Source organism: Acomys russatus, chromosome 14, assembly GCF_903995435.1.
Source record: "Acomys russatus chromosome 14, mAcoRus1.1, whole genome shotgun sequence".
Classification (NCBI taxonomy): Eukaryota; Metazoa; Chordata; class Mammalia; order Rodentia; family Muridae; genus Acomys; species Acomys russatus.
In genome coordinates, this window is record NC_067150.1 from 50539227 (window position 1) to 50566339 (window position 27113).

General features: G+C 42.9%; 1 protein-coding gene across 1 annotated transcript; it reads right to left on the bottom strand.

Annotated features, from left to right (window-relative positions):
• Positions 1-4649: 4649 nt before the first annotated feature.
• Positions 4650-25578, bottom strand: Bbs4 (Bardet-Biedl syndrome 4). The gene is made up of 14 exons (XM_051155740.1): positions 25486-25578; positions 24031-24094; positions 23027-23138; positions 21907-21979; positions 16409-16462; positions 15181-15308; positions 12482-12536; positions 11104-11172; positions 9809-9961; positions 9540-9711; positions 7273-7342; positions 6604-6745; positions 5822-6023; positions 4650-5217 (listed from the first exon to the last, which is right to left on the bottom strand). Exons 1-14 carry the CDS (start codon positions 25576-25578, stop codon positions 5111-5113), a joined length of 1494 nt encoding a protein of 497 aa, XP_051011697.1. The 3' UTR covers positions 4650-5110.
• Positions 25579-27113: the final 1535 nt, after the last annotated feature.

Genomic DNA, 27113 nt, shown 5'->3' on the forward strand with positions numbered 1-27113 from the left:
TTTGCTTTGACACATCCATTAAAGAGTTTGACCTCATAAGAGCCCTAGGATCATGAATAAATGTATCATGTTGTATATTTATTTTTTTAATCAAGATTTCTGTGTGCTTTTAAGAAATATTAAAACAACTTACATTCCCGGGATCCTAAGTCTAATTGATTTTGTTCTCACCTCACTTTGGACAGATCTTGTTACTTGGCTGTTGAAGCATTTGTTCTTTGTTTCCTGCTGTTGGGTTAGTCATCCCTTGAGCTGAGCCCTAGCAGTAGGCCTGCCAGGCTTACAGTCTCGGAAGCACAGCCATCTCAAAGAGCCAAAGTCTTTCTAATGCAAAGTGAAAGATGTCTGACAAGGGCCACTCACACCAGCCCCTGCAGCTGCTCCTGAAATGACAGGTCTCTCCTCTCTGATCTGTATAAGGAAAGTCTTATTCTTTTTGCAAAGAAAACTGAAACCTACACAATTAAGCCTCTTGAAGTTGAAAACAAACATCAAAGATGTTGGCTACTGCTTACCCCTCTACCTCTAAGCAAGCTTGGTGAAAATCAGTTTTCTGGGAGGCAGAAACAGGCAAACCCAGAGTTTGGGCCAGCCTGATCTACAGAGTGAATTCTGGGCCATTAGGACTACACAGTGAGACCCTATCTCAAAAAACAGGGGTTTTTTGTTTGTTTGTTTTGGGTTTTGGGTTTTGGGTTTTTTTGTTTGTTTGGTTGGTTGGTTGGTTTTTGCTTTTTGCTTTTCCATTTTAGGTGGGCTCATCTAAGTGCCAAGCGTATAGGTTTGCACCACCATGGCTTTGGCCTATTAGAGAAGCCAAAGTGAGAAGAGAGACTTTTCTTAAAGCCAAGGTTTTGTAAACTCTCATGTGTTCTTTTCCTTTAAATTATTTGTTCAGCTCCTGCTGTGAATACAGTCTCAGATACTGTCCAGGTGTTGCTGGTAATGCCAGTGAAGGCTATGGTGAGCCGTGCAGTGAGCACCTATGTAAGCCAGCGGCCTTCATGTTTGCTTTTCTTTGAGAATTATATGCAGAGCAAGCTTTGGTACCAGGTGCAGCCCAGCACCTCCAGGTGTTTGTCATCACATGGGCCCTGAATTTTTAACAGTTGCTAGGTCCAGGAGACTGGAGAGTGCATACTGCAGTCATGAGGACCCAATGCAAGTTCAGATCCTAGCACTTATGTTGTCAAACATACAAAGTAAGTTTTTGGTTGGTTGGTTGTTTTTTGTTTGTTTGTTTGTTTGTTTTTTCCTTTTTCCTTTTCTTTTTTTTTTCTTTTTTTCTTTTTTTAAAGGTTGGTCAATTTTGTAATGAGTAAAATGTTCCAGAATCTGTTGGAAGGTAGTAACTGGGCTGGGCGGTAGTGGTACATGCCTTTAATCCCAGCATCTGGGAGGCAGAGGCAAGCAGATCTTTGTGAGTTTGAGGCCAGCTTGATGTACAGAGCCAAGTTCCAGGACTTATACAAAAAAAAACCTGTCTCAAAGAAAAAAAGAAAAAGGTAATAACTGTATTGTAGAAAGTGAGTGCACATAGACCTGACAGTGCATACACCTGTTTTTGTGTGAAAAAAGATGGGATGAGTGTGCGGAAGTGGGTGGAACTGAGCATGGGACTCTGCTCCTCAACCCTAGGCTGTGGATGGCATTAGACTAAGTTCCACACAGGGTTAATAAGGAGCCAAAGGGTTTGAAAAACCCCCTAGCCTGCAACAGAGGCTTCTTGGAAACTACACCACTTCCTGTGGCACTCACTTGAAATTGATTTAACCTGAGAAAAGCTGCACCACCACTAGGAGGAGGTAAGATGCAGCCAAAAGCAAGTAGCCCTTACCACATTCAGTCTGTGTGGTTTGTTGTTGTTAAGATTTATTTATTATGCATACCGTATTCTGCCTGTATGCCAGAAGAGGGCACTGGATCTCATAATAGATGGTTGTAAGCCACCATGTGGTTGCTGGGAATTGAACACAGGACCTCTGGAAGAGCAGCAGTGCTCTCAACCCCCAAGCCATCTCTCCAGCCTTCAGTCTGTTTTATTCTCTAGACCATTTTAAGCCATTTGACAGCTGTTGTAGTAATCTAGCTCTTTCTTGTGTTTTAGGTCAAAAATTTATGTGGCGAACCTGTACACAGCTAAGTGTATCACTTGGTAAGTCTGAGTAAATGTGTTTCCATCACCAGCTAAATCCTCCATGCCTCCTCCATGTCATCCTGTTCCTAACCTTGACCTCAAATCAGCTATTTTTTCCCTCTTTATAGAGGGAAAGCTTTGCCTGTTGTGGCGTTTATCGGTGAAATTTCACTGCCTGGCCCTATACAAAGCTGCTCATTGAGCATGCTGCAGAGTGTCCTCGTGTTTCATGCAGCTCCATATTTTATGGCTTTAAGTACATAAAGGCTTCTTTCAGGTGAATTAGCTCGCACCAACGAGAGCGTGAATAGGTTCTTCTCATATGAGAACCTGTTAAGACCAGGATGGCCAGGCAAAGACCCTACTGGAAATGGCCAGACCATTTTACACTCCTGATGATGACTTAAGACTGTTCTGATTCCATCTTGTTCTTGCCAACAGTGGGAATTTTCAGTGTTCAGTCTGAGCCATTTCAGTGGGTAATGACTGGTTTTTCTGTTTCCCATGTGACAAATGCTCGGTACCTTAACTTTTTAGTGCTTGTTAACTACTACCATGCTTTCTTTTGTAAAGCTGCACAATACTTTGTCCTACTTGGGTGTTTGGGTTGGCCTGATGTTTCCTTATCATTGAGTTATAAGAGTTCTTCATGTCCTGGTACTTGGTTATGTAGACCAGGCTGGCTTCAAACTCAGAGAGACTGGCTTGACTCTCTCCCAAGTGCTGGGATTAAAGGTGTACGATACCATGCCTGGCAGATAATTAATATTTTAAGATAGGTGTGGTGTTAACCACAACATTTAGAGGTAAAGGCAGGAAGATCAGGAGTAAAGGCTAGTCTCTCAGCTACATAGTAAGTGTGAGGCTAGCCTGGGCTATATGAGACCCTGTCTTAAAACAAAATATTTAGAGTCATCTCAGAGTATAGAATTCAGTTCCACCCTCAGAGATCTCTTTACAAAATGAGTAGCTTACTGTCTGCATGGCTCCTGCTGCCCCGCTGCTGCTACAAGGGCACATCCATGTGTGCTGATGTATGCTCAGGGGTTGTGTCCCAGGTTCTAATCTAGAGTAGCTTAGCATGTACTTTCTGAAATGGGTTTTCTCCGTATCTGTAGGTTTCTCCCCAATAGACTTGCTCTTTCTGACAGTAACTTTGTAGTAGACAAACTCCCAAGACTGACTTCGCTTCCTGAACCCTCTCTCCTTTTACCTTCCATAACTCCACACTCTGCTTCTTCAGTCTCTGCCTTCATCATAACTAAGAGGCTTCCTAAGCCTGTGCTCTTCAACTATCACAAACACCCAGAGTCCTCTAGCACAGTGGCTCTCAGCCTTCTCAGTGCAGCAATGCTTTAATACAGCTCCCATGCTGTGCTGACTCCCAGCCATAAAGTTACTTTTGTTGCTATTTCATAACTGTAATTTTGCTAATGTTACGAATCATGTGTATATCTGATATGTGGCCCCCCAAAGGTGTCTCAGCCCACAGGTTGAAAACCAGAGCTCTAGCAGAACCTACAAACATTGTTCCTCAATTCAGGATGCTTAGGTGTCTAGTAAGGTATCATGGGGTTATCTCAAAGACAGACATGCCTACAAACAGACGTCCTTGCTCCTAGTCACCTGTATTTCTAGTCTTAAGTCTAGAGTGACTATCTACCTACCATGCATAGTCCCCTCTCACTGACCACCTACAACCACACCATCCTGTCTGCTGATTTAGCCCCTGGGTTTCTTGCCATTTCCCTTCTCTTCTCCTAAGCTATACCCTTATTATTTCTCACCAAGACCTCTGAGTGGATCAGTTTACTCTTTATCACCCTCCATGCTGATCCACAGCTGACCTTTCTCCACGGCCTGCTCTTTCTGGCTGTGTCTGCCTCCAGTGGATAGACAGCAGAAAAGGACCTCTGCTCAGTTGGCCAAGTCAGACCTCGCCATAGTATCAAAACTCCACCCTAGTTTGGTAGTGTGTCAGTTTTCAAGCTGCCAGTTACGGTGAAAACTGGGACTGCCTCAGACGGGGTTAACCTTCTATGCTGCTGTGAGGCCATACTACAACCAAACGCAACTTAGCTCTGAGGTGTTTATAGTTTCAAACCAGACTTCGAAATAAGTAAAGATAGACAGCGGTCATTTTTTATTTTAAAGACTTTAATGTGACCTCTTAGTGATCCATAATCTTTACAAAGGCCATGAGAGCATCTGTCAGTGTTCATCCATTGATTGTCTTGGTTAAAATTCTTTGGCTAAGAAATCTACTCTTTGTCAGCAGTACTGGGGATTGAAACCAAGGCCTTGTGCGTGCTACACAAGGGCTCGAACACTGAGCCCATGTCCTCAGTCACTCTACCCACACCTTTTTCTTTAAATCCTTGGTGCCGATTCCAGACCAGCCCTTGACTCCTACTACTTACACTGACATGATCTGGCACTAGACTCTGACCTCTGGAGATAAGGACTTGTTTTAGATTCTCTTTGGGGAAATATAGCTGGGGTGTAGGGGTGGGGCTATTTAACTAGGTTCTTAATCCAAGGTTTGTGTTTACAGTGGGGACTGATGTGTTCCCACAGTCTAGTCAGAATGGGGCTTCATCACCACCGGCTACTAAGCAGAGGACCTTTTCCCATTATCAACATAAAAGCCCTTCATCGAGTGATGGTCTGTGATCATTTGCCTTGCTGACTCTTGGCGCTACAGATGCAGGACCTTGAATCTATCTAGCGTATCTTCTCTCTCATTCCTGGATGATGGGGCCAGACAAGGGCTGCATGGGCCTTAGACTCCTCCTGATCCAACACACCCTGGGTTCTGTTTTAACTTTGCAGTGCCAACCCAAGGACGAAGAGTGCTGGCCTCCATCTGCCTGTCATATGACCACCTTCTATATGGTCTCACCTAAGAGACCTCCCCACTCCAGGGTCATCCTGGGATTTTTGGCTTTGCTTTTTTTTTTTTCTGTATTGTTGCTATTTTTCTTTCTTTTCTTCTGATGCTTCTGTTGGACTTGCTTCCATAGTGGGCTCTGGCTCCAGTGGAAGTGATGGTGGCTTTGTGAGCTGGGATCCTGCAGCACCTTGTAAGGAAACAAAACTTGAATTCTCAGTTACTCCATTTCAGAAGAAACTACTTAAGAGGGAACTCTGGATTGTCTGAAACTACCAAGAGTGTAAGTCAGGCGCGGTGGTACACACCTTTAATCTCAGCACTTGGGAGGCAGAGGCAAGCAGATCTTTGTGAGTTCAAGGCTAGCCTGGTTTACAAAGCAAGCCCAAGACAGGCAAGGCTAATACAGAGAGACCCTATCTAGAAAAACCAAAGAATGTAGTACATCCTGTACCTAGGAGGGACACCCATAACTAAAGGAATAAAACATTAAGTTTATGAAAATTAAAGCAAGAATGTACAATAGCATGCACTTAGTAATACATTTCTAAACATAAAAACTGACCATTCTGATAAGCACATTCTACCATTATCTACCTCATAGCTTGCCCTTCAGAAACAAATGTCACTTTGGTCATTCTGGGCTTTTCCCATCTGTCTAGTACTAAATTGACCATGAGTGCAGCGTGCACTCAAGCATTTGAAGAGTGCAAGCCTCGCTCAAAGCTGTGATCTCTGATTGCAGAGGTAGCTTATCCCCCGAGTCTTCACAGAAGCCTTGTATAGTCTCCTACCTGAAGAGAGCTTCCTGTATGCAGCTGCCGAAGACATCGCCTGTCCTAGAGCTTGATTGGAGCCCAGAGGCTTAGGGAGAGCAGCAGATTTGCTCGCTGAATTGGTTCGGTGCTTTGCCTTGGGATCTTTCACTGGTTTGGTCCAGACCAGGGCTTCTCCAACCTGGAGGGCAGCTCCCAACTTCTGAGCCATCTCTACCATCTTGTGCCCACAAGGGAAGAAAAAAAAAGCTATAGACAAGACTAGAAGAGCCAAGCCTTCTTGGGCCTTTAACCAAAGGCACTAACTGAACTAGTACCTGTTGGTACTAGCAGTTGAAGGAGGAAGTACTTAAAACAAGGAGGTCACTTTCTTTTCTTTTTTTGTTTTTTTGAGACGGTTTCTCTGTGTAGCCTTGGCTGTCCTGGACTCACAGCAATCTGCCTGCCTCTGGGATTACAAGTATGTTTTCATGCTTGGTTTAGAAAATCGTTCTTTAACCAAGAATGCAGGTTGCTTACTGGATACCAAAGTCTTTTCTTACAGGATTTCAAAACGCAGCAATTCAAGTTTGATGCATCACTGGCCAGACTCTACCTGTTCCTGGTAAGCTGTATTACTGAAAAAAATAACTCGGTAAGTCTGAATTATTTTGTTACTTTCTTCTAGAAAAGTTTGTGTCAGACTCTAACTGGTGAATTCATGTGGCAGTCACCATGAAGCAAGAGAAACATGAGCTTATGGTACCTTTCATCTCTTAACAGCTTGATTAATGATGCATCAGAGCTAATAAAAGACATACCTCGGAGTCAAATTCCAAAGGACTGCTGCCCTTGAAAAAGTTGACCTTCTTCTCCATCTCCTGGTATTGGGCCAGGGCACCCTTCTTCTCGCCCTGGTTATACAGCAGCACAGCGTAGTTCAGGTTTACCAAAGGGTTACACCTGTGCAGAGAGACAGGGCCTCTGTGGCACTGGGGCTCTGCAATAATTAGTCATTTGAAGATCTTTCTCATTATATGAAAGCCAAACAACTGACTAAGTAGTGGTCGTCCCCATTATACAGCAAAATGCTGTGTGATCCAGGGAGCAGAGTCAAGGAACTAACTGCCCAAGCAGCAAAGCAGGATAAGGACAGAGGCTGGCACCAACAAAGCTACCTACCCAGGGAATGGCTGAGCAGGAAATCCTGCCCCGACACCCCAAGGATCTCTTTTATCTTTGATTAAAATGAGCCATGCTAATCTAGTTAGCCACACCTTATCAGCAAACCAAGCTGCGTGCTGCCAGCTCTTGACTTTCTTTGGCTCTCTGATTACTAAGCTCAGAACTGGAAGTGTATCTCAGGCTTTTAATTCTTGCCAAGCTTCTACATTTATGCCACACAGCCTCAGATGACTCCACAGCATTAATCCTACGCACATGTTGGTAGTAACACTCCCCAGCCCTTTCCCACAGACCAGAATGCTTACTTATCCAGACGAACAGCTTCTGCATAAGCTCTTTTGGCATTTTCTATATCTTCCAGGTTGGTCAAAGCCACTGGCACAGAGAAAATCATGAGAGCTCATTTTAGATAGCAAAAAATAGTATTTTACCCCACTCTCAAAATGAAGCCTCTTCCATCCTTCAGCTTAACTGCCTCACCACAGCAACCCGCTGCAGTGCTGTGTGTCCTACTTTTGCTGCCGCCTTTCTGGTTTGCCCTCGGTTCAAGCCCAGACCAAGTTTCCTATTTTCTCCAGTGACACTTGTCCCCACCTGCCTCCATCCCACACTGCTAACAGGATCTCGCTTACTTACAAACTGAGCACAGCACTGTTCTACCCAAGAATCCTCACCTGTTACTCATCATTTATAACCATGCCCTCTAAAACTTTGTTAGCCACAGAACAGTCCCCTCTTCAAAATTGAGATTTCTTGAAAGCCTAATATATAAAATCTAAAAATAGCTACTCTGAGAGTCACGGCAACTCCACCTCCCCCTCCCCAGCAGCCAAACAAGCCACTATGAGAACTAGGAATACAGAAGGACCTGTGCCAGTCCACAGCCACCCACTTACACTCCCATTCAAGTCTAGTTTGTCCTTCAGGACCAAGTGGAGGCTTGGCTCTACTTTGTCAGATTACAACTGATGTTCTGCCCTAACCGAGGGCAGTAATACTCTGTGCCTCTCCAGAAACTTGAGCTAGCTTTGTATTCTGGTGGTTTCCAAACAACCACCATTTAGCTGCTTTTGACCTTTCTCTCATAAATTGAAAACAGCACAGTAATGAGCAAAATACACACAAGAAGGCCACTACCAATGAAGACACAGAAACAGCTAAGTTTGTTTTGTGGAGAAAATATTCCCTAGAAGTAATGGTACTTTAAAATTATTTTGGCGGGGCGTGGTAGCGCACACCTTTAATCCCAGCATTTGGGAGGCAGAGGCAGGTGGATTGCTGTGAGTTTGAGGCCAGCCTGGTCTATAAAGCGAGTCCAGGACAGTCAGGGCTACACAGAGAGACCCTGTCTTGAAAAACCAAAATAAAAAGATTTTTGTTGCTGTGTCTTTTGCTTGTTTTTGTTTTGTTTTTCGAATCAGAGTTTCTCTGTATAATAGCTCTAGGCTGTCCTGGAACGCTCTTTGTAGACCAGGCTGGCCTCGAACTCAGATCTGACTGCCTCTGCCTCCCGAGTACCGGAATTACAGGTGTGCACCACCACACCTGGCTCTGTTGCTGTATTTTTAAAAACAGTGTCAGAGTCTCACTAATGTAGCTGGCCTCAAATTCATTATCTTCTTACCTCTACCTCAAGAGCAAGGATTATAGCCATGATCCACTTCTGCCCTACTTAATTTTATTTTGTCTGGCATAAATGGAATTTGGGAAAGTGATATTCTAATTTGACTTGAACTACCAAAGGCCAATTAACAAAAATAATAATGGCTCAATGGGATGGCTCAATGAGTAAGGATGCTTGTTGCCTGATGACCTGAGTTGGGTCCCTGGAACCCACATAATAGAGAGAAACTTCTCCCCCACGTTGTCCTCTGACTTCCATGTGCGCGGTGGTATAAATGTTTATAAACAAAAAGAGGACAAATGATTTACTGTGACAAAACCCAAAGGTTTACTAGCTAGTATGTTTACTGCTCACGTAACCCTCACGTCAGTCGTGAGTACGTTCAATGAGTAGTGGAGGCAGAACTCCACCTTACACCCCGGTCCTTAGTCATGCTACTGAACTCAGATCAGCTGGGTGCAGTAAGTATGGGGGCTGCTAGTGCAGCTCAGTGGTAAAGAACAGGGCCCATGGGCCAATCTCCAGCGCCAAAAAAAGGGGAAAAGAAACAAAGAAAAGAAGAAAGCTGTTATGAGGGAACTGTGTGGGGCTGGAGAGATGGCACAATGGTTAAAGAAGACCCAAGTTTGGTTCTAAGAAGATCCATACCAGGTGGCTCATAACTGTCTCTAACTCTAGCTCCAAAGAACCCAATGCCCTTTTCTGAACTCACATGGGCATAAACCTACACACAAACATGCACATATATACATAATTAAAGATAAATGTTAAATTCTATTTTTAAATGATTTATTCTCCAATAAATAAATAAGAACTGTGGACATGGATGATCTTCAAACTGTGAGTTCAAATCCCTCTTTAGGGCATTTAGCTACTAACCTATGATCCTAATTAGCTTTTCCATCATTATAACTCACAAGAATGGGTTTCTATATAAATGTCCCTTACCAGCCAAGAGCATGTAGAGTTCCCCCATCTTTGGCTGGAAGTTGATGGCTGCACTGAGAAAATGGAATGCTGATGCATACTGCTGCATAGTCAAATGGACAAGGCCCAGATTGTACAGAATCTTCCAATCGAAGGGTGCCAAATAATTGGCTCGTTTTAGGCAGCTGATGGCCTGCAGAAACAGGAGCACTCAACCCACGGCAAGGCAAGCTCAGCAGACCCAATAACCATATGGATGAGTATGAACAAGAACTATAAAAAACACTTACTGCCACGTATTTCTTCTTGCCAAAGAAGCACATTCCAATATTATTCCAAAGTGGAGGACTTTCTGGAATAGCACAAGCTACAACTCTGTATTTAGTGAGGGCAACATCAAAGTCCCCATGGGTCTGCATCATGCTGCCTGCTGCCAAGATGGCCTGAAAACACAATGCATGTAAAGTCAGTAATTCAGTCATCCAAGAAGCCCAAGGCCATGAGACAGTCTCCTGAGTGGACATAGTTAACCCATAAGCACAAACATGAATGAGAAACTTCTTCCAGGCACGTAACTGTACCAAAACTACAAGGTCAGGGACTCCTAAGAAATGCCTCTGGGATCCCACAGCATAAAAAATGTAAAATGTCACACTGCCTCCAACTAGCTAAGGAATTGAGTGTTCCATAACTGCTGCCTTTTGTCTGCTCTACTTTGTACACTAACTGCTGACACCCACATACACCTGTCCCTGGCTACTTAATACCTAGCTCTTCCTGGCTTTAGTTTTTATCAGTCCAGTACTATCATTTCTTTAAGGAAAGGTACCAAGGTGGGGAGACAACAGAGCCAGGCTACTGACTTCCTAAATGACCAAGTTTGTGTCTAAACAGCCCTATCTGGTTGTGTGTCCCTCAGTAATGTTCATTCATTTGGTTTTCCTACCCGAGAGTTGCACCTGGAAATTATAATTTCAAATTTATTAGCATCAAGAATCCTTCAACAATTGTGGAAGCTTGACTGAATTTGCAAGTAACCAATAAACTGGGCACCGTGACTGCCTTCAGTAAAGAGTTAACAGTTCTGTTACCATAAATGTATTCCTTTTGAAGACACTGAGCATCAACACTTTACAATAGTTTCAATAAGAATGTTTAAAAATAAGAATTGTAGGGGCTGGAGAGATGGCTCAGTGGTTAAGAGTGCCACCTGCTCTTCCAGAGGTCCTGTGTTCAATTCCCAGCAACCACATGGTGGCCCACAACCATCTACAATGTGATCTAATGCCCTCTTCTGCAGATAAAACACTCATTTACAATAAATAAATTTTTTTTTAAATTAAAAAAAAATAAGAATTGTAAATAAAAGGTGATTTCTCAGTCAGGGGTGTACCTCATTGGTAGATTACTTTCCTAGTACACACAAAGCTCTGGTTTTGTTCCCCAACACCAACAGACAGATACAAACAAAGTTAACTTTTGGGGTTTTTAAAATGAGAAAGCTATCCTGTCTCTAGGGTCTGGTCACCTCTAGGGTCACGGGATAATCTATAGGAAGGCCCTGTACTTCCATAGCCTGCAATACCTTGTAGTTGGCAGGGTCGTAAGTCAGTGCATTCCCAAGATGTTCAAATGCCTTCTGGTAAACACCAAGCTTGAAAGAAAGCAAACCAAAGAATTTACCTCAGCAGGGAGATGTCAGTTCAGGAGTTTGGCCAACTGTACCCTGAATGGAAACATGCAGTCATTTGTAAGTTCTCTTGACCCCACTCTACCCCACCTCCAAAATAGTAATAATAATAAAAATAAAGTGGGTATACCAAATAAAACACAGGTTTCCATATCTGTGATTTTCTTATTTTGCTCAGTTTTTCTCCTGATAAGGTTAAAGTATCTTCTGCCAAAAACCATGTCAGAAACACTTATGCTGATCAGTGGTAAAGCCTCCTGACAGGGATTGAGGTAGTGAGTGTCATGTCCCTTTGGGCCTGCTCACCAGCCAAAGCCCAGAGGACCCAGAATTAAACTCCTGGTTCTTCTTAAAGCAATAGTTATAAGAGCTACTTCAGAGGCACAACAGCTGAGTGGGGAGACTGTAGGGCGAGCAGGGTAAGAAAGCTCAGAGATCTGGAGCCTCAGGCACTCAGATGAACACAAGTGGTCTACTTAATAGTCCTGCCACACTTAATAATGGGAAGGGAAGGAGAGGTTTCCTCTCTAAAAACATACCCCTTGCTCCTCCCTCCTACAGGACTGTGGCTAGCAAGATGAACCAACAGTTTTGGCCTCAAAGCCCCACAAAGTGGTAAAATTTATCAGTTTTTCTCCTTTTCCCCAACAATAAGTTAAAAGCCCCCAAACTATACAGTAGTTTCTAATACTCTTTCCCTATTGCATAAGAATTGCTATTACACTAAGGCTGAAACAGAATTACGACTTGAGTGCAAATGTTAATTCCTTTAGCAGTGAGTATATAAAACAAACCAAGGTTCACGTGTATACTGTGACTGCTAGTAAAATGTGCCAAATAGAAAAATGAAGAAAACCATTATAAAGCTAGGCGTGGTGGCATACGCTTTTAATACCAGCCCTTAGAGGAGACAGAGGCAGGTGGATCAAGGCGAGTTCCGGGCCAGCCTGGTCTACAAAGAGAGTTCTACACCCAAGGCTATTATACAAAGAAACCCTGTCTAAAAAGCCAAAAACCAAAAAAGAGAAATGGGCATGGTGGCATATGCCTTTAACCCCAGCACTTGGGAGGCAGAGGCAGGCAGATCGCTGTGAGTTCAAGGCCAGCCTGGTCTACAAAGTGAGTCTAGGACAGCCAAGGCTACACAGAGAAACCCTGTCTCGAAAAACTTAAAAAAAAAAAAAAGAAAAAGAAGCAAAGAAAAGAGAGACCATCATAGATACAAACCTAAAGCATTTCTAACACCAGTGTGTGAATAAACAGTTTTCATTACCTGTAAGTAGAGTAATCCTAAAGTTGTAAGAAGGTCTGTATTTTCTGGCGAGAATCTGTAACATAGAGATACTCACAAGGAAACCATGGTAATGAGACACAGACTTACAGAGCCATCTGCCCCACTGCCAACACCTGGGACCCTTTATTAAATCTTTCCCATGTAAACTTCAGAGTTTGGCAATTTCCTTCAAAACTGGATCATTTTGATCTTGGCAACAGGGAAGATCTCAGCAGAAGGAAATAGCGCTTAGAGTCCAGACTCCTGTCTCAGAGCCTTTCTTTTGGATCAACAGCAAACTTAAAAAAGAACTGTGTAGAATGATTCATCACACTAAAAATAACAATTTTAACCCAAGTCAGTCAGGACACTGTTATGATAGTCTCTCCATGGAGAACTCTCACTGCCTATTTCCCTGTGCTTACAAAGGCAGGCAGCCTACTTCCTGTGTCACTGAGGACTCTCGGGCCCTCTGATGCTGTGCTCTTCAAATTAAAGCTCCATACTAAGTTGCCAACTTAAACAAAAGAAAGATGGTACATATCAGCCCTCGGAAAGACTTAGATACTAGGTACTGGGAGTAAACACTGGCCTATGTATTATCTGCCTTCTCAGTCTCTGATAGTTGTCTTTGTCAAAAAGCCAAAGCAACAGAGGTGAGACCATCTGAACACAGGATCAGCAGTTTCACCAGTAAAGCATCAAAGAGCAAGGAGCTGTCTCCTGCTTGTAAGGAATGAAGGATGCTTGTTACCTGTAGGCACTCCAGGACCTGCAGAGCCAAAGCTCAGCCCATGCCTGAGCTGGAGAACAACTTTGTCAGTGCAACTGAGAATTTGCCTCTCACTTTTCTATAGTAGGTATCCATTGTGGTCACGTCCCTCCCCAAACCACACAGGGACCTTGTGCTTCCCACTCTTCTGTTTCCATCAGCATCTGTTCCCCTGCCCACACTCCTCTCCAAAGCTGTGGGTCACGAACATACCTTCTCAAATACTCTTTGGGAAGCTGAGTGACTCAAGTCTGAGTCGTCACTGTCAGCATACCCTCACAGAGTTCATGTGCACTAACTCAGATGCCACCTTGTACACGGCAAGTGTCAGGAACAAGTCTAACTCCCCAGCATTACAGGCTGTTCCATGGCTCCTTCCTACCTGTCCATATAAGCCTGATTTTTTGATGATGGAAGTCGCTGTAGCTTACCAAACCCATGAGATTTTTCTGTCACAAAATGTGGTTAAAGAAAGTGCAGAACACAGTGCAGTGACTGATACAGCCAGGAAGTTCACCCTGTGGTAGATGAAGCTAAGAAGTGACCAGCACTCTATGCCAGGTCAGAATCTTGTCCATGAATCATGCATATTCTACTCCATGGCCAAACAAGACACCTGAGCATTTGGCTACAGTTGTCTTATTTAAAAGAAGCAAGCCAGGTGCAGAGGCAGGTGGATCTCTGTAAGTTCCTGGCCAACCTGGTCCACATAGGGAGTTCGAGGCACTCAGGGTTATACACTGAGGCTCTGTCTTAAAATAATAAAGTAGGGGCTGGAGAGATGGCTCAGCGGTTAAGAGCACTGTCTGCTCTTCCAAAGGTCCTGAGTTCAATTCCCAGCAACCACGTGGTGGCTGACAACCATCTATAATGAGATCTGGTGCCTTCTTCTGGTGTGTAGGTAAGCAGAACATTGTGTATGTAATAAATAAATCTTTTTTAAAAAAAAACAAATAAAAAAAATAAAGTAAGTGAAACAAGATGATGCTGCAGAGGAAAAACAAAATCCCATGTGTCCCTAGAAAGGAAGCAGTATCATGGGAAATTCACTCAATAGCAACAGGTTAGACTACTCTAATATTTTTTAAACAAACAGCAACAACACCACTCAAGATGTTGGGACTGGGTTGCAGCTCAGTTGTAACTTGTGCTCAGTGAATCGTGGGCAAGGCTCTACCCCAGCATAAGAAACTGAAGTAACACTAACAAAAGATAACTGCTCTACGCTAATAAAACCAGATGCCTGTTACTGAACTAGGAGATTTCTGTCCCTAATATGACCTCCAGGAACAGAGGACAGGCTTGCTATAAAGTAAAAACTAGAAGACCACACTGCCAGATTCTTCGCTCTTCCCTTCCAGCTGTGTTCGCCTACCTAATTTCACGACATAAATTTATGGTGTAAATCTATGAGCAGCAAGTATGTGTACCATTTTAGGGTTATTTAAAACTAGAGATGCTTACTCTATGTTTAGTGTCCAGTTTCTTCCTTCAATATGGCCTGGAACACATGTTACAGTTACTCAGCTTTAATTATGCAGGCAAAAGAAACCAGCTAAGGAGCCTACATCCCTAGCAGTTGGCCTATTAAGCAGCTAGCCTTCACAGACACAGATACTTCTATAGCAGTGTCTACTACAGAAGAAACAAACCATTTGTTTTTTGAGTTTACAGATCTGTTCATTGCTTTTCTCATTGCTTCCAGGAAGTGTGTCAGTCTGGGCTGCATATTCAAGCATAGCTGTGAACATGTCCCAACACAAAATGGCAGACTTACAGAAAACATGGGAATGTGTGTGTATGGGTGTATAAGTTTTTGCTATTCAACTGTGCAGTTCTTGAGCATGAACTTTTTAGATGATAACTTCATGTTGCCATGTTAAAAGGTGGGCACACTGCTTAAAGTCTAAGGGAAAGAGACACTTACTCTACTGCTTTCTTGTAGGTCTCAATGGCTTTATCCAAGTCTCCCTGCAGTAAGTGGATCTTCCCCAACATTATATAAGTCAGGTCATGCTTGTTAAGCTGGAGGGCACTGTGTAGTTGGTCTTCTGCCTAATTGAAGTTTAATGGAGTAAAGATAACCAAATCAATACCACTGGAGACAATGGTTTTCTATGGCGAATGTGAAGACAGAGCTTTGATCTAATTATGTGGGAGCATCATGTCTCAGAAAATAGTTTTCATGATCTAAAGACCAAGCATAGCCTAGCTGAGTTTATATATGATCAACTTTCTGAATGTTTTCTGTTTGACATTTACACATGAGTTAAATCTCATAACCCTAAAGGAGCATCATGGTACAGTACAGGGACATCATGGTACAGTACAGGGACATCATGGTACAGTACAGGGACATCATGGTACAGTATAGAATACCACCCCAAATTTGATCCCATCCACACTTCTGACTTAACCTGCACAGCCTTCACCAGGCCAGGCCTTTTCCCTCACCAATATGAAAACAAATGAACACAAAATTTATTTGTTTGGTTTTTAGAGACAGGGGTTCTCTACATAGTCCTGCCTGTCCTGGACACACTTTGTAGACTCTGTATGTATACACACAAAGGCCAGAAGAGAGCATCAGATCATACTGTAGACGGTTGTGAACCACCATGTGGTTCCAAGAATTGAATTCATGACCTCTGGAAGAGCAGATAGTGCTCTTAACTGCTGAGCCATCTCTCCAGCCCCATAAGATGGTTCTTACAATCATGATGACACTTAAGGCGTTTTGTGTGTGTGTGTGTGTGTGTGTGTGTGTGTGTGTGTGTGTGTGTGTGTGTTTTCCTTTGAAAGGATGTCTCACAAGCCCTAGGCTGGTCTCAAACTCAGATCCATCTGCCATGAGCATCTTGATTGATGAAATTACAGAAGTGTGCCACAGTGACCTTAAAGGTCCATTTTTGACATGTCTTACAGAACAACTATACTGCCACTTATATTCTGGAATCTCTCCTCTCCATTTTTTAAATCAAAAGTAGGAAAAAATGAGTAATGACAAGTACTAACATGGCAATAACTATAAAAGGCAATTTTTACTCTCCAAGCTCTGCAGATAGTAGAGCCAGTACACAGTGGACAGTGGCTCCTCTGTGACAGTGAACCACAGTGAATTCCAGTCAACTGCCATCACCGTTTCTGTGAGTTACCTTGTTGAACTGCTTTAGGTAAGTGTAGCACACGCCCAGGTTATGGCAGATCTCCTACATGCAAAACAAAGGAGAGTAGTTAGGTGTTAGTCCACTGTAAGCATTACAACGCAGCAACCTACAGACTGTAGCTGTTCAGCAAGGTGTCCCAGCTGAGTGGACTGCCAGCTGTGAGCTCCACTACTAAGGAAATCCTGTCTCTCTACTGCTGGATACCTGAGCCTTCTCAGTAGGAATCTGGCCTGGATGGAGCTCTAGCCAGTCACAAGTACTTCTTTACTAGATGTGACTTGGGGACCAGTGGTGCCACCTGGAGCCATTGTGATAACTATGTATCTCTGGAGCTAATCTGTTGAAAGCTATAGCTGAGGTCAGCAGGCCAAATTCATTCTTCTACTTTGTAAAGTTATTCCCTATGGCTCTACACAAGAACCGGAACTAGAGATGAGTAGCTGTAACTGTAAAAAGCTGCAATACTATATAAATATGTTTAGTATCTACATACTAAATAGTCCTCTACAAAAATCAGTTTGCCAACCACTGACCTACAGAAAAAGAAGATGAAGGTGGGTGTGGTGGCACATGCTTTTAATCTCAGCACTCAATGCGAGTTCAAGGCCAACCTGGTCTACGAAGTTCATCCAGGACAGCCAAGGCTACACAGAGAAACCCTGTTTCTGTTTCGGGGTGGGGTGGGGGGGCGGAGGAGGAAAAGAAAGATGAATCAAAAATCTACAGTGACTACCTTGGCCCCTGACAACTTTCTAATTCTGGTTCACTGTAAGACTAATCTGTACCTTCTGGCCTAAGTGTTGTACAATCTCTGGGAATTCCTTTGTAATAAATCCAACTTCAGCAGCTTTAGAAAAGAGTCCAGGAGTAAGGAAAGTGTTCCTGGAAGGAAAGTGTTCCTGGAAGGCAACAGGGCCAAACACTCTGCAAGTGGTAGGGATGCAACCCTGTCTCAGAAGCAGAGACCACAGGGCTCAGGGACACCTAGTTTATATTGTTCCATATCTAGAACAACAAAGAAATCAGTGGTAGAACATCTATTACACACTAGGCTCAATGCCAGATGTTTTCATGTATAATACTTTAATTTTCCAAAAAAAATGTGCATCATCAGTATAGTTTTTCCAGTTTTATAAGAAACCGAAGCTCAGAGAGGTTAGATAGTTTCCCTAACACAGAAAGTATCTGTGCTGGGTGCTTTTTCTTCTTGCTTTGCTTTGTATCCTAAACATGCATAAATGTAAACAGCAACAGCACAGGCTCCTGTGCCTGATAACCAAGCAGCCCTTATTCTAGCTACTACTATTTCATAGCCAAGCACAAACAGTGTAGTATTTCACTCACAAATATTTCAGTACATGTGTTTCAAAGATGTGGTCTTTAAAAAGAAAAAAAATCAGGGTTAGAGCAATAGCTCAGCAGTTAAGAACACTGGTTGCTCTTCCAGAGGCCTGGGGTCAACTCAAAGCACCCACCTGGTTTCTCACAACCGTATGTAACCTCACTTCCACAAGATTCAACATTCTCTTCGGGCCTCACAAATACCTCACACATGTAGGCACACAGACATACATGCAGGCAGAGCACCCATACATACAAAAGCAAAAAACGAGTATCTGCCTCATAAAGGTCTCACATTTTAAAATCATTCCTCTTAAACTGCAATTGAAATAATGTCTATAGTACCAAGAACTGTGCCTTCAATTCAAGCCTGTCTCTAAAACTTGGATATTCCACCTCATCGTGCTGTAAGAAATACATGGACAGATGGGAGAGACAACACCATCTTGTCCTTTAATGTTCTGCTTACTAACCCCAACCTAGTAAGTCATTGCTGTAGGGGGTATTTGAGAAAATATCATCAATATGCCTTAAATATCCAACAGCACAGGAAACTGGAGTTAAATCCTATCTCTTTTGAGGAGTATCCAGGGACATCGTGCTAAGGCAGCAGACACTGCAGAAAGATCTCTCAGGTTAAGGTTGGCAATCCTAGACTGCAGGCTGCAATTACTTCTGTTTTTCCTCAACGTGTGCCTTTTGGGATGTCATTCCATCAAAGCCTCAGGTTTCTCACTTGTCGTTAGTGGAAATTCTCCTGATATACCAGTTATTTCAGAAGTCAAGGCAATGCCATGCAGGATTACTATCTCCTTGTTAGAGGCAGATTGTGGAATATCATGATGAGTACACGAAAGTAGAGGTAAGAGGTTTGCTATAGACATTTACCAGGTATCACACAAGACAGTGCCTGGTTGGTCATCATCCTAAGTGAGCCATGACACTAAGTAAGCTCTTCCAACTACATGGCGCAGCAGACATGCCTCATCTCCCCCTTGCTCCATCCTCAACTCACTGCTGACTATCTCAACCAGTTTCATGGTTTCAGTTATTAACTTTGTTTCTGACTCAAAAATGTTCATATATACCCCATAACATCATCAGTCTACATCCAACTATTTTCTGAACAGATCTCAAATTTAGACATACTATCAGAACCTAAAATATATCGTGTCCAAATTTTTCTGAAAGACAAAAAAGTTAGAAAGAAAATGAGTGTGTGTTTACTCCTGCGCCTGTGCAGAGCTGTACCCAGGGCCTTCCTGAGCTGCTTCCATTCTAGCCTAACTGCTCCTGCAATTTCACCTTGGCCTCTAATGATTCAGGTCAGCTCAGTTCTTGGGAGGTGCAGGCATAGGGATCAGGAATCTAAAGCTACCCTCTGATGCACAATTAGTTCAAGGCCAGCCTGGGCTAAATGTGACTCTGTCTTCAAAGACATGGGGGAGATGACGACAATCATGACCTACCAATGGAAAGCACCAACCCCTGCAAGCTGGGCCTGCCTGTACACTCAGGGTACGTGCTGGTTTGAATAGAAATGGCCCCATAGACTCATGTGTGTGAATGCTTGGCCTATAGGGAGTGGCACTATTAGGAGGTGTGGTCTTACTGGAGGAAGTGTGTCACTGTGAGGTGGGGCTTTGCGGTCTCAGATGCTCAAATTATGCCCAGTGTGGCTCACAGTCTCCTTGTGCTGCCTGTGGATCAAGATGTAGAACTCTCAGCTCCTTCTCCAGCATCATGTCAGCCTGCGTGCCACCATGCTTCTCACCACGAAGATAATGGACTAAATCTCTCAAACTGTAAGCTAGTCCCAATTAGATGTTTGCCATTGTAAGAGTCATGGTGTCTCTTCACAGCAATAGAAACCCGAAGATACCATAGCATGTGTGTCCTCACATATATACAAATACATATAGCACATATACAAAATAAGTAGATGTAATTAAAATTTTTTTCAAATTAATAACCTTTACACCTAGAGGGGAAAAATAACTGAGACTGAAATAACTTAAAAAATGATAATGAGGGCCAGGCGTGGTGGCGCACGCCTTTAATCCCAGCACTCGGGAGGCAGAGGCAGGAGGATCGCTGTGAGTTCAAGGCCACCCTGGTCTACAAAGCAAGTCCAGGACAGCCAAGGCTACACAGAGAAACCCTGTCTCGAAAAACAAAAACAAACAAAAAATAATAATGCTGGCAAGACAGCTCCCTGGGTAAAGGTACAATGACCTAGTCCAATACTTGGGACCCACACGATGGAGGGAGAGCAAAAGCTCCCACAGATTTCCTCATCCCCTCCCTACACACCCTATCAACACCCAATAAGTAAAACACTAGTAAACTTTTAACAAATAGGGCTCTAAGGGAAAGCATGTTATCTCACTGCTATAATAAATGTACTTCTCTCAGACATAGGACGGTCTCTGCAAGAACCAGCCAACAGTACATGGTGGCGCAGGCCTTTAATCTCAGCACTCAGGAGGCAGAGGCAGGTAGATCTCTTTGAGTCTGAGGCTAACCTGATTTACATAGTGAGTTGTGAGACCCTGTCTCAAACAACTAAACAACACCAACAACAAAAATAAGAAAAAAAATCAAAGAGAGAGACGATGAAGTACTTAGAAATCAGAATACAAGTACTAAAATTAAGGTAATGGGTATATATACAGCTAAAAGCAAAAATAGTAATCTGACTGAACAAATGTCCTTGGATATAAATAAAATAATAGAAAATGAAAGGCAAGGTAAAAACCATAGAGCTGCTGTGTCTGACAGAAGGGACAATGAGTGTAGTAGACAGAGCTGCTCCCTGTCTCCCTTTACTACAGAGCTATACTCTAGTTAAGTAGTTCCAGATTTAAGTGGTGCCTCCCAGCCTTTGTTCCAGAGGCTGTGGCTAATGAGACGCAGCACAGGCCCTGTTGGGTCTTGCTCTTCCTTGCTTCTTTGGGCTCCTCATCTAAGAATGAATACTTCTGAGCTGTAGCAGTCACTGTTTAACTAACCATGAGTAAGCCTCAGCTCTGAAATTCTAGGACTGCCAAAAGAACGCCGAAACCAATGATTTAGGTTTTCGTGGAGGAAACCCTTAATTTGTTTTTGTTTTGGGTTTTGTGTGTGTGTGTGTGTGGTTTTGTTTTGTTTTGTTGTTATTTATATACATTAGTGTTCCGCCTGAATGTATGTCTGTATGAGGGTGTCGGATCCCCTGGAAGTGAGGTTATAAATGGTTGTGACTCAACATGTGGGTGGTGGGAATTGAACCCGGGTCCTCTGGAAGAGCAGAACCATTTCTCTAGCCCCCAATGCTTAATTTGTAAAGATAGTGTTTAGTCTGATTGTGTATAATCATATAATCCCCAATTTACATAAATGTCATAGAAATAGGAAGACAGGGAAGGAGACTATGACCACACTATGAAAATTTCAGAGAAGATGGGGCTGGAGGGATGGCTCAGCGGTTAAGAGCACTGACCACTCTACTCTTCCAGAGGTCCTGAGTTCAATTCCCAGCAACCACATGGTGGCTCACAACCACCTATAATGTGATTTGGTGCATACTGTATACATAATAAATCTTTTTAAAAAAATTTTTTTTCAGAGAAGATGATGGAGGGAAAATAATCAAAGAGGCACTTAGTTTTCATGACCCAAAGAAAGGCAAAACAGCTGACTGTCGGGCAGATAGGGAAAAAAATACATAAAGTACAATGGAGACATCTACTGCTGATGCTTTCAAATTCCAAAGGTAAACAACCCAACTCCTAAAGCTCTTGGAAATGAGATGGGATGATCACAGCAAGAATAAGACCAGTAAAAAACTATCAGCAACACTAACACCTGGAAACTATAAACAAGGTCTGCAGAGTTATGCAGAAATGCCATGCTAAAAGCAGAATCAAAAAGACAGTTTGAGCATCTAAGAAGTCTAGCCAAGTGCTGAGCAGTGACTGAGCACACCTTTAATCCTAGCACTGTGGAGGTAAAGGCCTCTGAGTTTGAGGCCATCCTGCTCTACATAATGAATTTGAGGCCAGCCAGGGCTACAAACATAATGAGACCTTGTCTCAAAAAAAAGAAAGAAAGAAAGAAAGAAAAAGCCACTAGATAAGAAAGAAATGACGACATTTTTTACTTACCCAATCTTTCTGGTTAAGCTTAGCTGCTTCATTATACACTTCAGTGGCGGCTTTATGTTTTCCCAGAAGAAATCTGTAAAAATACATTTTCCACAATTATGACTTCAAATTATGACTTCAAATTTCATTATTTTTGGTTTGTTTTTAAGGCAGTTTCTCATGTAACTCAGGATAGCATCCAATTCACTGTGTAACCAAGGATGACCTTGAACTTCTGACCCTCACGCCTCCACCTTCAAGTACCAGGATTACAAATATGCACTGCCATACCTAGCTAACCTAAACTCCTGTAAGATTAACTCAACAAGTTCACATGTACACACAGTCCACAGAGCTAAAGATTGTAGAAGCTTTTTAAAAAGGTAAAGCTGCTTGTATGGGAGACGCGTGGGGCACCCCTGCATCCCCAAAGCAGAAGTTCTTGAGGCAGGGCTTGCCTCAACAGCTGTTCTAAGGCCTTAGACTCATCACACACCAATTTTGATGGCATTCTTCCATAACTATTACCTATAATTTTCTATAAAAATATACAAAAAGGTCAAATGACATTCCATTGAGCATGAGCGGCCATCATTTATCAGCAGCGTTCAATAAGGGCATATCCTTCCCTGAATCAAAGCCAAGTTCCTTTCCTTGGTCATGAATGTAAAGCAAAGGAGAAAGCTGGGCTCTATATAAAAATGATGCAAGTACAAACAGCAATGTAGGGGGAACCTGAGATGATACTGAATGAACTCTAGACTATGAAAAAGTTTATGAAGACTTTAAAAATGTTTCTATTTAGGGATTCACAGGCCATTCACAGAAAATACCACAAGCTTACTACATGTCAAATAGTTCAAATACTATCAGAACTATGCAAATTAAATACCATATGAGTATGGAGGAATTATGGTATAACACACTGTGACAAATAGTGTTCTCATCCAACTCAAAGGTCCCGAGCTCCTTAGTACTAGCTGGCTTCCAGATTATCCATGGTCTTCAAGACGAAGCCCGTTACACTTATGACTCACTGTCCTACCTGTCAGGCATCTAGCTGCCAGCAACAGGCTCTCCCCAAAATGCACGTCAAGAGAAAGCATTTTATATGATCTTCTGTGCCTGCTCCAGTACTCACAAAGATCTGGCCACCTGCTTGAGATTATCAGCACACTGAGGGCTGAGAACAGCACATGTCTGAAAGAGTTCTAGGGATTCTTGGATATTTCCTTCCAGGCGGAAAATCAGTGCTGCCAAGTAATAGAAAATACAATAATAATTATAATCATCATCATTCATAGTCTTAGAAGTAGAGACTGACATCAGAAAAGCTGGAAAAGAAGGTAAAATTAGAGAAAGCTTTTGGATAACTCTTTAATCCAATCAGTCATCACCAAATGGGTAGAAGCAAGCCAAGTGTTAGAAGGGAAACCCTGCAATAAGTTAACTCCGACCTTCCCATTCTCCCCCAGCATCTAGAACCAGGTAACCGGTCTTTTGCAGATCACAGAAATTCTTCGTAAGAATAATATTTTGAAGGGCTGGATGTGGTCAATTTGTTAAGGGCACTTGGGGCTCTTGCAGGGGACTGGGGTTCAATTCCCAGTATCCACATAATGGCTCACAACTATTTGTAACTCTAGTTCTAGGGGATCTAATGCTCTCTACTGGCTTCCATAGGCACCATGCATACACACAGAACACAGACAATACATGCAGGCAAAACATTCATACATGGAAAATAATAATTTAAAAATATATTTAAAAAAATATTCATCCAGTGGCAAACACTGGCCTCCAGATTTTTTATTTATTTATTTTTATATTTTTATTTTTCCTTTTCCTTTAGGTTTTTCGAGACAGGGTTTCTCTGTGTAACAGTCCTGGCTGTCCTGGACATGCTTTTGTAGACCAAGCTGGCCTCGAACTCACAGAGATCCGCCTGCCTCTGCCTCCTAAGCGCTGGCCTCCAGATGTGTGTGCAACACACAACAGAACTGTGTTCAAATTTCAAAGGATAGTGAACAAGACTTTTACAAGACATTATTTAAATTTAAGTATTCCCTAAGTTGTTTGGTTGGTTTGTTTTCCAAGATCCTAGGTTAAATACATTTTCCAGTAAGGAAAGAAACAGTGTCTTACCTTGGACATAGATAGCATATTCACATAACCCCTGAGTCTCCTGAAGCTGTTCTCGAATCACAGCCTAAAAGAGAGCAGCAGAGTTAAGTGTTGGCTAAGTGTTCCCAAGGAATCAGGAGAAACAGACAGGGCCATGCACGAGCTCCCTAGGGCATTGACAATGGCTAATAAGGTAGCTTCTTCAGGATTTTTGTTTTCAAGTCAACTCTTATGATCACTTATTTCAGAATGAGGTTAACAGGCTATCTCAGGTTATTTCATCTCTTATTTAGAATACTTTCAGGGCTGAGAATAGTGGCACATACCTTTATTCCCAGCACTCAGGAGGCAGAAGGAGGTGGATATCTGTGAGTTAGCCTGGCCTACTTATTAAGTTCCAGCTCAGCCAGGGATACAGAGCAAGACCCTATTATCTCAAAAATATAAACTACTATCTGGTCCATGACAGAAAACATTTCTCAACTGCTATTTAAAATTTAAATAGGGCTGGGTATGGCGGCACACGCCTGTAATCCCAGCACTCAGGGAGACAGAGACAGGCAGATCTCTATGAGTTCAAAGCCAGCCTAGTCTATAATGTGAATCCAGGACCACCAGAGCTACACAAAGAAACCCTGTATCAAAAAACTAAAAAACCAGAGGGCTGGAGAGATGGCTTGGCGGTGAAGAGCACTGGCTGCTGCTCTTCCTGAGGGCCCAGGTTCACTTCCCAGCAGCCACATGGCAGCTCACCACTGTCTGTAAGTCTGTTGTTGCTCTTACACCCTCACACAGATACACAAGCAGGCAAAGCATCAATGCACATAAAATAAAATAAATAATTAAAAACAAAACAAGAAAAAAAACATAAATAAGTAAAATATATTCTAACTAGGCAAGCTAGAAAAACATGAGAAGACTTCCGACCACCTCAGAGAATTAAGGAAGGCTTCCCAAAGTGAAGAGCTTCAAACTGTGCATTGGCAAAGGGTGGAAGAGAAGCTGAGGCAAACAAGAGGATCGGAGAGATGAGGACTGAATGTCTAAAGGGTCTAAGTACAGTGAGAAAAATCCTGACAATAAACAGGAAGAAACCTGGTCCTGTCTGTGACACAGAAACACGTTGAAAAGAGACAAGGTTAGCCGGGCGTGGTGGCGCACGCCTTTAATCCCAGCACTCGGGAGGCAGACGCAGGTGGATCGCTGTGAGTTCGAGGCCAGGCTGGTCTACAAAGTGAGTCCAGGATGGCCAAGACTACATAGAGAAACCCTGTCTCGAAAAAAAAAAAAAAAAAAGAGAGAGAGAGACAAGGTTAAAGTCAAAGTTGATAAACTATTATTTAAATTAAAATAACCAAGTTTAAAGCAGGAAGGTGGGGGTGCAAATTCAGGATACTAACTGACACACAGTGCTGCAGATGCTGCTGATGTCTAGCCAGCCTGCCTCTCACCCCCTGTCGCTGCAGTCCCTCTCACCTTGCATGCTTCATAATCCTTCCGGATATAGTGGAGATGGATCAGCCAATTCTGTTTCTCCACAATAGGAAACTCAGGAGCTAGAAAGCACATTTTGGCAAAACAAACATTACAATCAGCTCCTTTAGAACTGGCTTCATGCCTAAACCAACCCTGAGCAATTACAGTAGCACAGTAAATTCCTCATGGGATTTGACGCTTGATGTGAATACCCTGTTTTCTCAATTGTATGTATTTTGTGGCCTTCCATGTGTGGGTACATGTGTAACACAGCACACATGTAAAAGTCAAAGGACAAATTTGGAGGAGTTGGTTCTCTTCTTCTACCATGTGGGTCCTAGGAACTGGATTTGGATCATCAGGCTCAGCAACAGGTGCCGTAGCCCGCTGAGCCATCTGGCTGGCCCTGGGACTAGTTCTTGGTTGATGTATAGTCCCCTTCCAGGCCAGGGTCAACGGCCCCACACAGTCTGACTCTAGAGAAAGGACAAAGTGCACACTGGAATGACAGTCACAGCATATACTAGCCTGCCTAACTAGCTTAATCACCTGGTTATTTACGAGGTAACGGACATCGCAGGAAGATGATGCTCATATCCAGAAATGGTATAAAACACTAGTGCTTATGTTAGGTACTACAGTTGAATTTCATAAATCTCAGCTACTCAAAATACTTCTTTCTTAACCTTCTAAGTTCAAGACCAGCTTGGGCTACACAGTGACTTCCAGGCTACCCTGAGCAACTAATGAGACCCTTTCTCAAAGTAAAAGTAAACGAAGGTCAGAAACATGACTTATCAGATAAAGGTGCCTAGCAACCTGAGATTAGTCCTGGACCCACGTAAAAATGGGAGGAGGGAAAACCAACTCCATGAAGTTGTTCTATAACCCACACACACATACATAAAAAAAGTTTTGAAACAAGTAAAGGATGAGGCTGGAGATGCAGCTTAGAGCACTTGCCTAGCATGTGCAAGGCCTTAGGGTTAATTCCTAATACCACAAACATTTAATTAAAACAAACAGCTCTACAGATGGCAGAGCTAATGCCTTTTCTGTTAACAATGTTCAGGCGTTTCTCTAATGTCTGATGTCTAAGGACCTGGAAGACCCGCTAATACAGTTACACCCTGCAGGCCGTCCCAAGATGTTACAGGTTAGCAGATAAGGCCGAGCGTGGTGGCACACACCCTTAATCCCAGCACTCAGGGAGGCAGAGGCAGGTAAATTACTGTGAGTTCAAAGCCAGCCTGGTCTACAAAGCAAGTCTAGGACACTCAAGGCTACCAAGAGAAAGCCTGTCTCAAAAAACAAAACAAAAGGTTAGCAGATGAAGGATTCTTGTTCCTCTAAGTAAATGGTGCATCATCTCTTTGAGACCAAAAATGGAGCACTTCACAGTGCAAGTCCTCACTAGGCTTCCTAGGATGAGTTTTTATAAAATCCACCCTAGCCAAGCATGGAACACTACAATCCCAGTGACTGGGAACTAAAGTGTGGGGAACATTCCAAGTCAACAGCCTGCATTCACACAGTGAATTCAGGCCCAACTTAAACAGATATAAATAAGGCATGGATTCTTCCCTCAGAAAACTGACATAGAAGAGCCCTGTCCCCCCCCCCAAAAA